The sequence below is a fragment of the Anas platyrhynchos genome, chromosome 25 (assembly GCF_047663525.1).
Source record: "Anas platyrhynchos isolate ZD024472 breed Pekin duck chromosome 25, IASCAAS_PekinDuck_T2T, whole genome shotgun sequence".
Lineage (NCBI taxonomy): Eukaryota > Metazoa > Chordata > Aves > Anseriformes > Anatidae > Anas > Anas platyrhynchos.
In genome coordinates this window covers 4,444,607-4,459,580 of record NC_092611.1, presented here as the reverse complement: position 1 = coordinate 4,459,580, position 14,974 = coordinate 4,444,607, and the positions used below count along the sequence as shown (strand labels likewise).

Here is a 14,974-nt window from a genome sequence, read left to right as displayed (position 1 = left end):
AAGGCGGGCGGGAAGCCGCGTCGCTGCCCCGGCGCCATGTTGGGGCCCGGAAAGGGCAGGGCTCTGGGTGGCAAAAGGCGGTTGAAACCGGAACTGATAAATAAATACATAAATACATGCATCAATAAATAAAGCCCGGTTTTGGATCAATCAATAAATAAAGTCCCTTTTTTCACCCAGGGGAGGCCCGCACAGATCACACTGCTCGGTATTTAGAAAAAAAAAAAAAAAGGAATTTATTAATTTCGTTTTTACACCTGCCAGGTAGCACAAGACTATTAACACTAGAACAGTCACTGAATGTACAATAAACATACACATTTAAATAACAGCGGGCAGAGCGATGTGGGACAGCCACTGCAGCATCCCATGGAAACAACCATGTTTCGTCCCAAGTGCCCCAGCAGTCTGAGAGGTGTATATATTTTTTTTAATTTTAATTTTTAATGGGGTGAGGGTTGAGAAACTGACCCAAAACACCTGCACAGAAAAGCCTGAGGCCCCAGAAGGCCCCATGGCAATTCCCATCTTTGAGCAAATCATGCCCTGTGCAGGTAGCAGAGTACTGCAGCATTAAGCTCCAGCGGGACATCATTTTAAGAGACAAATGTTTGGGGTGGTTCTGGTTAAAAAAATAATAATAAAATATAGTAAATCCTATGCCTTCTGCACTGCAGAAACTGGAAAAAAAAGAAAAAAGAAAAAAAAAAAAGAAAAAAAAAGAAATATTGGCTATTTTTGTTGTGTTTTGTTTTTGTCTTCTTTTTAAAAGCAGTCCCTGTAGCACAGCTGTGCTGTGGGGCTGTTCTGCTCTCTCCCCCAGTCTGGGTAATCACTATATTTTATTACTTTGGAATGAAAATTCACAATGCTTGATTTCCAGGGATGCTTCTCCCCCGATGAGGCATCAGTTTGACTTAAGACACAGTGAATCACTTAATGCTGGTGTCAAGCTGATGGATAAGTATACTACTATTACTGTAGGACAGAGCAGAAACTTTGATAAGGAACATGTGAGTTCAAAGATGCTGTTTTACAGTTGTTTTCTAGAATACCCTGTAGTTTTCAGCTTTAAATAACTGGTACAAGAACAAGCAACCTCATTCTGTGATCCTTTCTAACAAAGTTGAATGTAACAAAATTTTGTTGTTTGTTTGTTTAATCCCACATTTGCAATATTGTTAAAGACAAAGTTTGATCATCTCTAAAGACTGTAGAGCTTTTAAGACTTAAAAAATGCTCCTGCAGAACAGTGCATTTGCAATATCCCATTTCCAAGTTTCCTATTTTCCTATTACTCGTACCACATTTGACTCATGTTATTAATCTAGCAGTCTGAAAATAGACCCTTTTCTTGAAAAAGATGCCACAAGGCAAAGCCAAAACCAAGATCTCCCTTCTGCTCACCCAGATGAACATCGTAATGGCCTGTTACTCAAAAGTGCTCAAGCAAGGACAACTGCAGTTGCTTGGCTGCATTGCTAAAGTAGATGACCTCCCAAATCCATTGAACTGAAGGACTCATCACTGCACTACACTAAATGGGAGCTCAGGTCTTCATTAAAGCTTAGGGATATGGTTTAGTGGGGACTGTTAGCGTTAGTCCAGAGGTTGGACTCGATGATCTTGAGGTCTCTTCCAACCTAGAAATTCTGTGATTCTGTATATTTTACCAATCACGTTAATGCCCCAATTATTAATTAATGCCCCAGTACAGTGGTTGCAGTAAGAGAAGCAGAATACCAGGCACAAATTAATCTATGTTTTGGCAACTCACTTCAAGCTACCTCAAAACAGTTCTGAGCTGTCCAATATTTTAAACAGGATTTATCTCATCACGCACAGTCACTATTTCCATACCATATTTAAAATGTTATTTACTGAAGCAATACATGCTACAAGGCTTTGCCAGCAAGTAACAAGTCATCCACTTTTTCAGTCGGAGTGTTAAGTTCTCTCATGTCTAAGAGCTTTAACTCCGTAAGGCCTGACACCACAACCTGTAAACATGTGTAACACCTACTCACATCGTTAATCCCCATCTCATTCTGTGGGAGTACAAACACAAAAGTTCCAGATTCGTGCTCAATGCAATGTAAGAAGAAATTAGAAAAAAAAAAAATCCTCTCTTAGTTCTTCCGACCTTTCTCAAGGGCCATTAAGACAAAACTTCTTTGTTTTATAAATAAATGTATCCTATGGTACACTGACATTCTGGGATGAGGTTTCAAGCAGAGTGAATGGAGGTTTAGACACAAACAGTATATCCCATCAACAGTAAATGGAGATGTAGTCATATTCTTGCAAATACCAGAATGCATTAAATAACCAACCAACAAGACCCGTGAAGGGGAATTATGTAAGAAAAAAATACACTGCCTTAAAAGATAAAACTTTTTCTTTCTCCTGGTCCCTAAGAATAACGTGAGTTCGGTACGTAGACCAGGTCTACCAAAGCAGGCAACTCGCAGATGGCTTTCTGTGTCCCATAAATAGTGGTCCATTGGTGTTTTTCTTGTACGTGTTTCCTGAGTCCAAGGCTGGTCATTTTATGAAACTGTCCAAAGGAATTACAGTGCATTGTTAACAAGGTGTTTGGAAAATCAGCATAACCAACTCTCCATTCAGTCTTCAAGAGAAAAATACATCCACTTTGAGATGGCAACAGAGATAACTACCCTGCATCTTCAGAGGTGTATTCCTGTACCTGCTTCTCCTGGCACAACTGTCGCTAGAGGTCACAGCAGAAGCTGCAATGCAGGCTAAGGTGAAACTTTTTTGTTTACAGGCAAAAAGGCGATTTTCCCTGCAAACTCTGGAGGGGAAAGAGATTACAGTGGCTCTGTATTACCATTATGTGCTACTAGGGTTTTGATCAGTTTGTTCCAAACATGGGGTTAAGACTGCACTTTTCCTTCTTCTGGAACTTCTTGGTAAAGTAGGGCAGGGGAGAGACAGCATGTAAACAGTTTGAGGGGTTGGAAAAATAATAATTTAATGGACTGCTTCTGCACGTCTTCACAGCTTCATTGCTATATCCATCCCCACACACATACACAGTCACTGCTTTGCTGCTGCCCTTTTTCTTCAGGCAGTCTGCTCTCAAGCATATATTCCCTTTCAACTTGGCTGTTGAAACAAAGACAGAAGAAGCGGTTCTGCCATACTCTGGCAATTTACATGATGTCCTCCTGTTCAACGGCTCCTATTAAAAATATACATACAATATAATCTGCCAATTAGCCTTCACTTGGGCAAGCTTTTCCCTTCCAATTGAAATAAGAGTTGTTTACCAGAGACACTTCCATGAAGGAAGAAACAAGGGTCAGCAGACATGCCAAAAAAGTCCAGGGCAAGCAGGTTTCATTTCTCCTTTTGTCCTTTTTGTTAAAAGCTGCATAAAATAGTATCCCAGAAGGATTTTGAGGGTACTTCTTCGTGGTCACTGAGGACTTCAACCCTCTTAAAGCATTAAGAAGAGCTCCAATATTTTAGTTGAAGTTAAGTGAGCATATACTTTAAAACATATTGAGCTCCAGGATACCCATATATTTGAGCTTCTGGGGGAGGTGAAAAGTACAAGCAAATGACACTGCAAGGCTTCTTCATTCATGTTCTGCTGAGAAAGTTCTTGGTTTAGTGATGTGCACTTCACTGCCCCCATTCCCATTGGTGGTTGTAGTGATTATGTACTGGGTTGTTTGCTGCTGATTACTCGTTTGAGATTCCAATGTATCAGCATGGGCTGGCGGCTGGGAAACACCAACCTGTACCTCACTGGAGAGCGAAGAGTTTTGTTTGACATCCAAATCAGGTTGACCTTCAGATATCACATAGTGAGTCTGCATGAAGAATATAAAAAATAAGTAATTGTTTCATCTTCTATATCTTTTCTTTTGTAATCATCTTCAACTTTCCTGCTGCTGTGCTGAAAGACATTTTGGTATGAACAAGGAATTTTGAAGTTGAGAATGTAATGCTTTAAAGTGTTATTTCTGAGACCAAGGTAACACTGATTAGACCCCTGCTTTAAAGTACATTGGACTACTTTGAAGTTTGGGTTAGTTATGAACAGTTAAACTATTTATACAGTTAATCCACCATTAGAAATTAAAATAGCAATTTCTATTAAAATAGAAATTACAATACAACTATTCTGAAAGTTTCTTCCATTTTCCGTATGTTCTAGCAGAAGTTTCATTTCTAGTGTCCAATATCAGTGTAGTAAAACTACCACACTTCCTTATGCTGGATTGCTTCCTAGGTGAGATAGTGATTCTCAGAAATGTTTCTGAAACTTGGCCTCATGGCTACAGCTTAGTTGTAAATATTTTTACTGCCACTGAATCATACCTTCTCCTACAAATTCTTGCAAATGGCTAGGTGCAGAAAACTGTTCTTGACACATGAAGAAATATGATGCTACCTCAGAAAAAAAAAAAAATCCCTTATGCATATGAGATTATGTCTTGCCTTTTGTAACCTCAAAGTTGACAACATTACTACATTTTACCAGTAGCAGTTTTCTCCTTAGCCTATGACACAGCATTTATTAGCTGTTTTGCCTAGAGATTGCACCCAGCATACATGTAGAACTCCCTACAATCATTACAGAAAGCCAAAGTCCTTTCAGACAATACACTATGGACCTCTCTAGATGCACCATTGCTCTCTGTGGCCCTGTCATCATTTTAGAATTCCTTTAACCTTCAATCTAAAGGCTTTAAAAGCACGATACATTATTCTAGACAAAAAGAAAAGGCCACGATTCTTTTCCTTACCTGAGTAACAGCTTTCACTTGCCCTGTGTTGACAGTGGTGACAGGTGTACCTACAGCTGTCTCTGTGATCACATACTGGCCTTGAGGAATGGTCATCATCTGAATCTCAGATGCTGAAAATTGAAATTGGAGAATCAAAATATTCAATCAAACTCAAAGATCACCTTGAAAGATAATAAAGTCTTGCATCGATAACAAGAGTAGTTGTTGAGGCCTGTGGAGTTTTAAAAGGCTTTTTGCAACCTGAATTTCTGCTCAAGAGAATTATACCAGATAACATTGGCTGAGGATTCTCTTCATGCATATAACTAACAGCTTGTTCTACCCCCAAGAAATCACAGAATTATCATCCAGAGCTTTATGGACATGAAGTCATTTCATGTCACCCTCATCTCCTGTATGACTCTTTGAAGCATCCATCCAAATTTGAACAAGCTGCTATCCACTATATGGATTCCTGCTGAGTGCAGGATCCTTGAATTAAAGGTGCCCAGTCTGCCAGTCCAGACTACATATCAAGTAATTATAGATGTACAGTATATATATATATATAAAAAAAAGCTAATACAACAATTTTCATTTTCTAAAATTGTTTAATATTCATAAAGATCTACAAAGACATACTCTCCCATTTAGAAGATATTCTCTCCCATTTGTTGGCTGGTAAAACAGAGAACATAGCAGTTCTACACACCAGCCAAACTTCCAGTTACTGCTGACACTTACAGTAGCTCCGAAATGAGTTCCATGTGCTGGGAAGATATGTGTGCTGGACTGAAGACCCTTGCTGCTGCTGGAGAGATTGGTTTTGTGTAGATGTAGCTGTCTGCATCTGTGAGGGGCTGAGTTCCTGCTGAGATTGTTGTGAGGAGGGACTCAAAGGTTGACCCCCAACCTAAAAAAAAAAAAAAAAAAAAAAAAAAAGGTAAGTGTTCTCCAGCATGCTGAAGGATTGTATGCTTCTGCACTGTTATAAGCACAGCCTCCTTGTCAAGGGAAAAGAGGTGTAGGAGTTTCTATAGCATATTGAGTACAAGAACTGCAAAGCTCTGCTCCCTCCCCCCAGGCTTGTGTCTCTCTGTGGTTGGTAAGATCGGAAAAGAGAGACATGGCTTGCCAAAGGATACATGGGACCCAAGGGAATGGCACAAAGCTGCATCAGGGGGGTTCAGATAGAATACCGGGGAAGGGTTCTTCACTGAGGGTGGTCAGGCACTGGAACAGGCTCCCCTGGAAGTGGTCTCAGCACCAAGCCCGCTGCAGTTCAAGAAGCATTTTGGCAATGCTGTCATACATATGCTTTAATTTCTAGGTAGCCCTGCATGGAGCCATGAGTTGGATTCAGTGATTCTTGTGGGTCACTTCCAACTCAGGATATTCTATGATTCTGCAGTAGCAAGTCCGACAGAGGATGGAAACCAGAGGCTTTAAACTATCCCAGAAGATATTCAACACCAGTATATTCAAATATTAGAAGAACACCAGTTTTCATTTACATCTTCCAATTGGCTAACTTTATTCAACCACAAATAACGGCAAACTTGTCCATTTCTAGCCATTTATCTCTACCACGTATATGCTCTAAAATAGCCCTATGAACATTTGGGAACCACCTGATGATCTCAAAGATGCTCAAGTGGCACTCATTTCATGTGTGGTGCTTTAATTGACATACAAAAGACTCTGTCCTGCGTCACAGTATATAATATACCAGCTGCACAGAGAAGAGTGAAATACCTGCGACGATGGCTGAGTTGCTGATGATGGCTCTGTGACCTGTATGTGCTGCACCTGGATGGCATGCTGCGTGTACGTCTGGGGGTCATGAAGCTGCCCAACATCTACTGTGGAGTGCTGGGACTGGTGAGGTGAGGTAGCCTAGACAGAAAATCAAAGCAGAGGTGTGTATTTTGCATTCTTTGCAGAAGCAGCCATATAAACTTCTGTGACAAGATCTGGAGCAATAAAGTATTTATTGCACTCCTGTGAGACAGAAAAACACACTTAACAGATGCAGTTGCACTGAGGTGGTCACATCCTGGTGGTATCAACAGAAAGGACTTGCCTACGGTTATACAAGTTGTCTGTGGCAGAGCTAGATGTGAACCAAAGGGTCTGAAAAACTGGATTAGTGTCACAACCATTGGACCATCCCTCTGTAAGTATCTGTCCATATAGTACACACAGACTCAAGAACTGCATCTCTTGTACTGTAGTTTGACATAGCTTTGCCTCAGGACAAAGTGTTCAGTTTCACTGATTAAAAGCCTTTTAAGTTTCACTGATTAAAAGCAACACCTGTTAATAATAATTAATTTAATTACAAGTCTCAGATCTTGATAAATCTAGTATCAGCTGCAGGAATTTGTGCTCCTGTATTGTATTCGTGCTCTTATGTTGTCAAAACAGCCACGGTCTATGTTAACTGGGGCCATAGTTTAGGCCTTTATCAACCAAATTCATAATTAAATTGGTAATAACTAGGTCAGAGAACACTGAATTTCAGATTCAAATACAAAGACATGGTAGTTTCAGCTTCATCCAGTACCTACTGGATTTGAATGCTGTGGTGATTTCTTATAGTTGCCTGAATATAAATTTTCCTCAGCTCACTTATCCTAGCTACACTCTGTTTTTATTTTTAGGAGGCTGTTGGGCATCACAGAGAATGAATATTCTAATAGATAATACGAATGAAAAAGCAAATGCTTTCTGTACTTCTAAATTTTGGCTCTGGCTCACTGAGAAAAGGAAGTACAAATTAGTCCTCACAACCACAGAAGCAGGTCACCCACTGACCCAGTTTTCAGTTGCTGGAAAGCCAGCCTAGAGAAGACTCGAGTGAAGTTGCCCAGATAGAACTAAATTAGGACTCTGTTGATAAAGTCTTCATCAAAGTGACCAAGACTGATAGGAACATTTATGCCCAGTACACAATGCTTATGATAGAACCTCTATCCACCACCAATCAATTTGTCTACACCACTTTATTTTATTTTTTTAAGTAACCATGCCTTAACAAACCTCCCAGCAATACAGCCCCCAAAAAGCACAAGCTTGGTATGAGAAGGTCAAAAAGCAGATCAAATCCTGCAGCTGGTTACTCACCTGGGCCACTTGAACAACCTGCAGCTGGATATGCTGAGGCTGTTGCAAGCCTGTCGTGGACTGAGACACAGGGATGTACTGGATCCGCTGGTAATCTCCCTGGGGAGTTCGATAGTCTGTTGTAAGGGTCTGGGACAGCTCCGTCATTGCTTGTGTCAGTAAATCTGTTGTCTGCACAGGTAGAAAGATTGAAAGAATATCATCTCATATTGTCTTCTGGACTGAATACCTCTGCAGGGCTGTAATTCTTTCACTGCACTGAATATAACACTTATACCAGGGATCATCTGCTAGTTTTGCTCTACTCTCTAAATGCTACTCAGGATCATCCAGGGTAAACTTAAAATACAATAATCATTTAAAAAAATATTCTGACTTAACATTTTTTGTCTGGGTAACTAAGAGACAACTCTTAGTGCAGGATTTTTGTTACCAAATACAGTACTGCTTCCTCAGACATGCTCCACGTTTCCTTCTCACCTGCCAGAGTGATACTTTTCTTGACAACTGTATTTCTAAAACTTGCAGTAACATTTAATGGGTGAGTCTGCCCACTATCAAGCCAAACAGTCTCTTATCCAATTTCAATCTTTAAATAGGAGTTTTAAATTGTTGCTAATAGGGCTCTTAAAAACTTTGCAGCATCCCAGCATCATTAAAGGACACAAGACTGATTTTCTATTCTCTACGTTCACTTCTGTAGCAGTTGATGCATTAGCAGTGGAGAAATCAACCACTGGAGGTTTACAACACTCAGTACTGCACTGCTCAGAGGATTACAGTAGAATTTTGACTTCTCCGAATGGAGTTTGATCCAGTTCTCTGTCTATCATTGTTTAACATGTCCTTGTGATCATCAGCACCTGAGGAGAACAGCCCCAGTGAAAATCCATGAGATGTGGATTCCTGAGTTAATTGGGCATATGTAAAAGCATTACGTGGAGTCAGTAACACATGTCTGAAAGGAATGGAGAAGGAAAAAATGCAAATCCTTAGAGCTCTAAAAAGAAGTATATAAATCCCAGATGAGCAAAAATACAGCACAAATTCAAGAACAGAAGTGACCTCAAGTAGTGTCCTAACATCTGTGTTTTTAAATGATGTCTGCCAAGAACACTAAGACTACAACCAGAGGGCTTCTGTCCCATTTGTTTTCCTCTGTTGCCTTGATTTAACATCTTCAATCCTTACCACAACAGTCTCTCCGGTAGTGCTGTCAGTGGTTAGAACGGCAGGAGTGGAGCTGATGACAGCTGTCGCCAGCGGGGCATGTATTGTGTTAGGGAGCTGAGCAAACTCCGGGTGCTTCTTGCGAATGTGCTGTACCATCTTCGTCTACAGAGATGCAAAAGAGCATTAGAAAGGTGGTTGGCCTCTCAGCTTCAGGTCAACTGAAATCTAACAGCCACGCGGACTGCAGGTTTTAGGTTTCCCTCAGTAAAACAGCAGGAAGACTCATGCTACACAATTTTCTGGTCAGGAAAAAGGAAACAAAGATCACAAAAATTCTGTTGATTAGAGCTATCTGATACTGAAACACTGCCTCAAAAGAACCCATGGGCTTTTTTTAACCCCAACATAGCTAAATATTTTGGGGTCACTTCCCCCCCCCCAATTTTGTTTCCTTACCCTTCTCCCTTGCAACTAACAAGTGAGTAGTTTCCAAGCTTTTCTGTTCGTGACCACATACTGGCAGCATTTACATTTCTTCTTTCAAGCTCATGTCCTCTATTTATGGAACCTTTTTGCCATAAAGCTAGCAGGCTGTGCCTGCATTGTCAATACACAGCATGAAACCAGCACTGTGGCTCAGAATAAAAGAGCTTTGCTTGCAGACTGACAGATTACAAAGACCAAGGTGAAAGAGCATCGCCAGGGAGAGGCTGTGCTTCGAGGCTAGGAGATGACCCCCGTACCTTACTGCTGTACTGTTTGGAACAATGAGGACAGCAGACCGGAGGGGTGGCTATAGTGCCTGTCAGCTGAGTGTGGGTGCTCAGCATGGGATCTGGCTCTCCTGGGCCTGCAGGGCGCAGCTTCCGGATGCTTGGAGGTAGCTCAGCACCAGGATGGTTCTTCAGGATATGTGCTTTGCGTTTGCTGGCACTTTTGTACACCTGCAGGGTGAAAGTTTGGAATGGAAATGGTATAAGCCCAAGGTCAGCACAGAAAACAGATACCAGCTGTCTTCACCTGGAAGGTTTGCATGTTGCTTTAGACAGTATGCTTAGTTGAAACCCCAAATAATTACAACATCATGCATGGATAGACATACACATTTTAGTGTTTAATCAGCCTATAAAAGCAACTACTTGTGTAGGACGCAGAAGCTATTTGAGAACATGCTGTATGCCAGAACAAAGCATCACAGCAGGACAGGAAGTGAAAGGAAGACCTTTCTAGTTCATTATTGAAGTGCAAATGTCAGGGAAGCCACTGGTAAAAGTTGTAATTTGTCATGAAGGGTGATGCATCCACTCTTGCATGAAGCATTAAATTGCTTTAATAGCATTCAGTAATTGAAATATTTTTTTATAACAACTTCTTTGGCACAAACAAAATAATATGCTATAGCATTATTTAAAAACTATCTTTTTATTCCCCTTTGAACAAAAGGAAGGAGTCATCACTGAAGAATGTATTAAGGATAAGAACAGTCAGTCAAAATATATTTCCTGGTAAATAAAGGCCCACATACATAAAAAGCAAAAGGCCAGAGAGTAAGAACAGAAACCAAAGTGCAGAAGAAGCTTCAGGCTCTACTGAACACTGGGAATTACTGGCATGTGACTGAGTAAGCTGCTTAAAATAAAAAGGAGTTACAGACTCATTTTTAGAAGTGATATAGAAACCAGAAAAAAAAAAAAAAAAAAAACACAACAGTGCTCAGGAATTATAGCTAGGTAGGATACTTAGTCCTGTGTTGCAAAAAGTGATACAAGACTAAGGGCAGGTCACTGCTTGCTGGATCAGAGTATTTACATTTTACCTACTCCGAACACAGCAACCACAGGAGGACAGCAATTTTCTATTAGTATTCAGATGTCTTGGCCTAAGTGCATTTCATCCCAATTTCTTTTGGACAGTGCTTGCAGGAAAGTTGTTTGCAAGCTCCTCAGAAGAGCTGCAAACCCTGCCAGATGTTGCTATGCAGAGACAAATTGCCTGTATAGGGGTCTAGGACTGAGCTACCCTCTGAGGGCTGACTTCCTTACATACCTTATCACAGTACTGACAGAAATAATCTCTGTTGGGTTTGATGATGGGCAACGTGAGCTCTGGCACCTCTTCTATTTTCATGTCTGGATGTCTCTTTGATAAATGATTCACCTTAGGAGAAAGAAACAAAAGAACAAGAGAGCATATTACATCTGGAAGCTAAACAATTGCTCCTTCTCCTAGACATGGATAACTGCCAAACCAAAACTGTAGTGATGCTAGCCAGAAGCACCAGAAGCATTTTCTGTTGCAAGAGTTATTGTGCATTCACAATCAGCTACTGAAGGTAAACATGGCCTTGCTAGATCTCATTTACACTCTCCGACTAAGATGGTAAGGGGTAAAGTAACTTGTCAGAAACCTCACGTAGCTGAGAACAAGGTAATGCAAAGGACCTCTGCTAGGAGAGATTACAACCCTCATAAAATATGCAGCAGGACATCTTATTGCAAACACCCTGCCACAGTGGCGATTGCAGAGCTTGGCCAGCAGAGGCCCCACTCGAGAAGGAGGAAAGGACAGGGAAGACCATCATGAAAGCTGTGAGGCAGTTAAGGCTGAGCTATGCAATATATTAATCACGTATTCTGTTAAATGTATTACAAATCAATCAACATTACACAGTGCTGAGATATGGTGGTGACAAGCTGACATACAAGACAGACAATGAAATACACAAATGCACACATTTGCTGAGGAGGGATGTACAGGTTTAAAGAAGATGCAGAATCTCAAACCAGCTACAGAATTATCCCCGTTTCACAGCATCCTCATGTCTCAGCCATTGGAATTACACCTTTATTCCTCAACTATTCAGATGTGAGTACAGAATTTGTGAGAGAAGCTAGAGCACATGGACACTCACCAACATTCCCCTCCGGCGGAAACCCATCATACACAGTCGGCACTTGAACATGAAGCTTTCATAGTCAGTGGAAGCTATGCGAGGCTTGAAAGTTTTGGAGCGGCTGATTCGGTCAGCTTTCTTGGCCTCCCTTTCTGGGTTGTGCATCCTCTGCATGTGCTCTCGCAGTTTGTCTTTCCTCTAAGGGAAGACCAATCACAGGGAATAAATAACAGTAGTAACAGCACCGCTTACTGCTACAAGCAGGAGTTAGGATGTAAGCTGTTCAGACCTCTCTTTGGCTTCTCCTCTCCAGGGCTGCTGATAGAGCTGCATGCACTGGACAGCACTGCTGGAACCCTTTGGGGCTTACGTTTATCACTGAAAAGAAGCTGAGGTTGCTCAGCCACAAAAGCAGAAGCCAAGCTAATGCTAACTTAGCGGCTTCAGTAAGAATGAACCCCTCCACTTTGGCTTTTCTCTGAATTAATCTAAAATATTATATTCTAGTTGTAATTCTGTATGCCTAGAAACTTGCATCGCTTAATGCTCTCTGATGATGGATGGCCTCATGCCCCACAATGGTACTGAGCCTGTCCAGATGTTACCCTGCCTGTCTGGGCACATGCTGAGTCCACAGCTTCTTCACCAAAAGTCCCTTAGTTCCTCATGGGAAACTAAGTTAGCAAGAAGAGGCTGCTGCCACCACGGTTTACGTGGCTCAGCCTGCTCCGTCTGTTCTGGAGAGATCTGGAAAGATGTTATGTGCTGGCAAGATGCATTCCATGGACACAGGCACCTCAGCCATGAATATTATTAATCCGTTGATATCAGTAAGTTTTCTTAGCTAACTTGATAGAAGCAATACAACACAAGCACTTGGCAATTGAGCTGTGTAATGAGCCAGTTCTTAATGAGAAGATGAAACTGCCTTTGCTATTAAATTAACTTATTAGAAATAAGATCTGATACATGAGCCACCCTATTAGGGCAGAGCATGCTGGGCTGGATCTTGCCCCTTTTCTATCAGAAAGGTATGTTGTTAATCTCCCACTACACAAAGCAGTGCACCTTGCAGGAACGTCTAGCATGTTTACACATGGGTTTCTTCCACCTCTGAGAGAATGACCTTATCTTTGAAAGGGGGGCAAAGAATGTCATTCTGCACCTGTATCAGGAATGATCCAGTCAAGAGTCATCTCACCTTGAACTGCTTGCCACACGTGGAGCACAGGAAGTCTTTGCGGTCTGAGTGTCGCAACATATGGAGGCGCAGCTTGTCGGGACGGCAGAAAGCTTTGTCACATTCTGTGCACTGATAAATCTTTTCTGAATGGAAACTGCGTACGTGTTTCTTGACCTAGAATTGCAGATCACAGAATAATGGAATTTATTCAAAAAATAAAAATAAAAAAATGCAAGTGTGTGTGGGAACAGGTAACAGTCTCAGACATCCTTACAGAAAAAATAAAAAAGGGTTCTAAGAGTTCTCTAATCTGTTCTGGCTTTTAAAAAAGTTGAAGTTTATCAGAGCAGCTGATATCTTGGTGATACTTTCTATAAAGCCATGACATCTCCTATGCATCTGGATAGACAATTTAATTTCCTCAGGACTGATTCTTGAAGGCATCAGCTATTGCACAGTTGAGTATTCAATGGGCAGCAAAAGTCCATGATGTACTGGTTGTACTGAATCATCCTTGAGTTAACATGTTCATATAAGGTTCATTATCTTTACTTCATTTGTAAGAAATCCAAGTGCAGAGACTAATTCCTTTCAGTCAGGAAGAATGAGCTGTCAATTACAATTGGCAAAAAAGCAAGCCAAGAGAAAAGCATTTGTAAAGGATTCCTGAATGGCAATTACTTTTGCATACTTTGGGACTACTCTTGACCTCTTGAAGCATGCAGTTTTTTTTTCTTCTTCAATAAAATAACTAATGAGGTTTGACATATGAAATCCAAGCACTATTCAAGAATTGGATTTCCAATGAAATCTTTATTATCTTTTAATGCTGATCATGCAAGGAACAACTCTGTTGCTCAGAGAAGCATTTAAGAAGTAGGCGGTGATCTATGGTGACTAGATTTAATTATTCATGTAACACCAAATGAAAAATTCATCTTTAAGTTTCAAAACAAGGCCAAATAACTGGAAAAAGCTGTGCAACCTTCTGACTTGGTCAATTTCACAGGAAAGTTTAAGGCGAATTAGGCTGCAGAAAAGCATTTCTGAATCATCAACATTTTTCCTTGTTCAACATTTACAGAAGATGAAGTTTCTTTGCAGTGATGGAATTATATTAGTAAACCACTTTTCCCCATCCTTTCATCTCTAGCCTATCAAACGTTCTATCAGTTCCTATTACTTGACATAAACTAGATTTCTACATTTCAATTTAAGTCAAGCAGCTCAGCAAGACATATGGACCTCTTTGTCCATATGAAGTATAACGACCGTGTGCACAGTACATCTCAGGTTTTTTTTTTCCTTACCAACCATTAAAATAACATACTTAAATTCTATTGATGGTCTTCTCCAATGGCTCTGCACAATGCTCAAAGTATGTACATTACTCACTACTCCACCACCACCTCTACTAAGCATCATGCAGAGAATGGGAAGAATAAACTACCCAGCCTGAGGGGCAACTCAGGAGGCAGACTGTACTGATCTGCCCTGGCATTTCTGCAAGGTTTTTCAAATGAATTACCCTGGCAAAAACAGTCAAGGGATGAAAAAATATTTGTAACATGCAACACCATGTGTTTTTTTTGTTGTTGTTGTCATCATTTTTTGATGCAGAGTTTTAACAAAAAGGACAAGGTGTATTTAAGTTGCATCCAGCAAAACACAATTCTTTTTGTCCTCTGGATCTGTGCTGACTAACGGTAGTTGAGACCTCTTTCTTTAGAGATTTTCAGGGGATAAGGGATTCCAGCAGCACAGAGCATTCTAATGCATGCTGAAATACCACATCTAATGATTCAGTGGAAAAAGCATTTTAACAGCATAAAACAA

The 14,974-nt window shown here is 40.7% G+C and overlaps 1 protein-coding gene across 11 annotated transcripts in view; it reads right to left on the bottom strand.

Moving 5' to 3' along the window:
* Positions 1 to 219: 219 nt before the first annotated feature.
* The window catches only part of PRDM10 (PR/SET domain 10), a 44,975-nt gene continuing 30,220 nt past the window's right edge, over positions 220 to 14,974 (bottom strand). For all 11 annotated transcript variants that reach the window (XM_038167461.2, XM_072027604.1, XM_038167462.2 and 8 more), the window contains 10 exons: positions 13,157 to 13,312; positions 11,974 to 12,153; positions 11,109 to 11,219; positions 9,806 to 10,006; positions 9,081 to 9,224; positions 7,890 to 8,060; positions 6,519 to 6,659; positions 5,508 to 5,676; positions 4,782 to 4,894; positions 220 to 3,842 (listed from right to left, as the gene is read on the bottom strand). In XM_038167461.2, the coding sequence (XP_038023389.1) occupies positions 3,606 to 3,842; positions 4,782 to 4,894; positions 5,508 to 5,676; positions 6,519 to 6,659; positions 7,890 to 8,060; positions 9,081 to 9,224; positions 9,806 to 10,006; positions 11,109 to 11,219; positions 11,974 to 12,153; positions 13,157 to 13,312 (1,623 nt within the window). In that variant the 3' untranslated portion in view covers positions 220 to 3,605. The remainder of the gene's footprint in view (positions 3,843 to 4,781; positions 4,895 to 5,507; positions 5,677 to 6,518; positions 6,660 to 7,889; positions 8,061 to 9,080; positions 9,225 to 9,805; positions 10,007 to 11,108; positions 11,220 to 11,973; positions 12,154 to 13,156; positions 13,313 to 14,974) is intronic.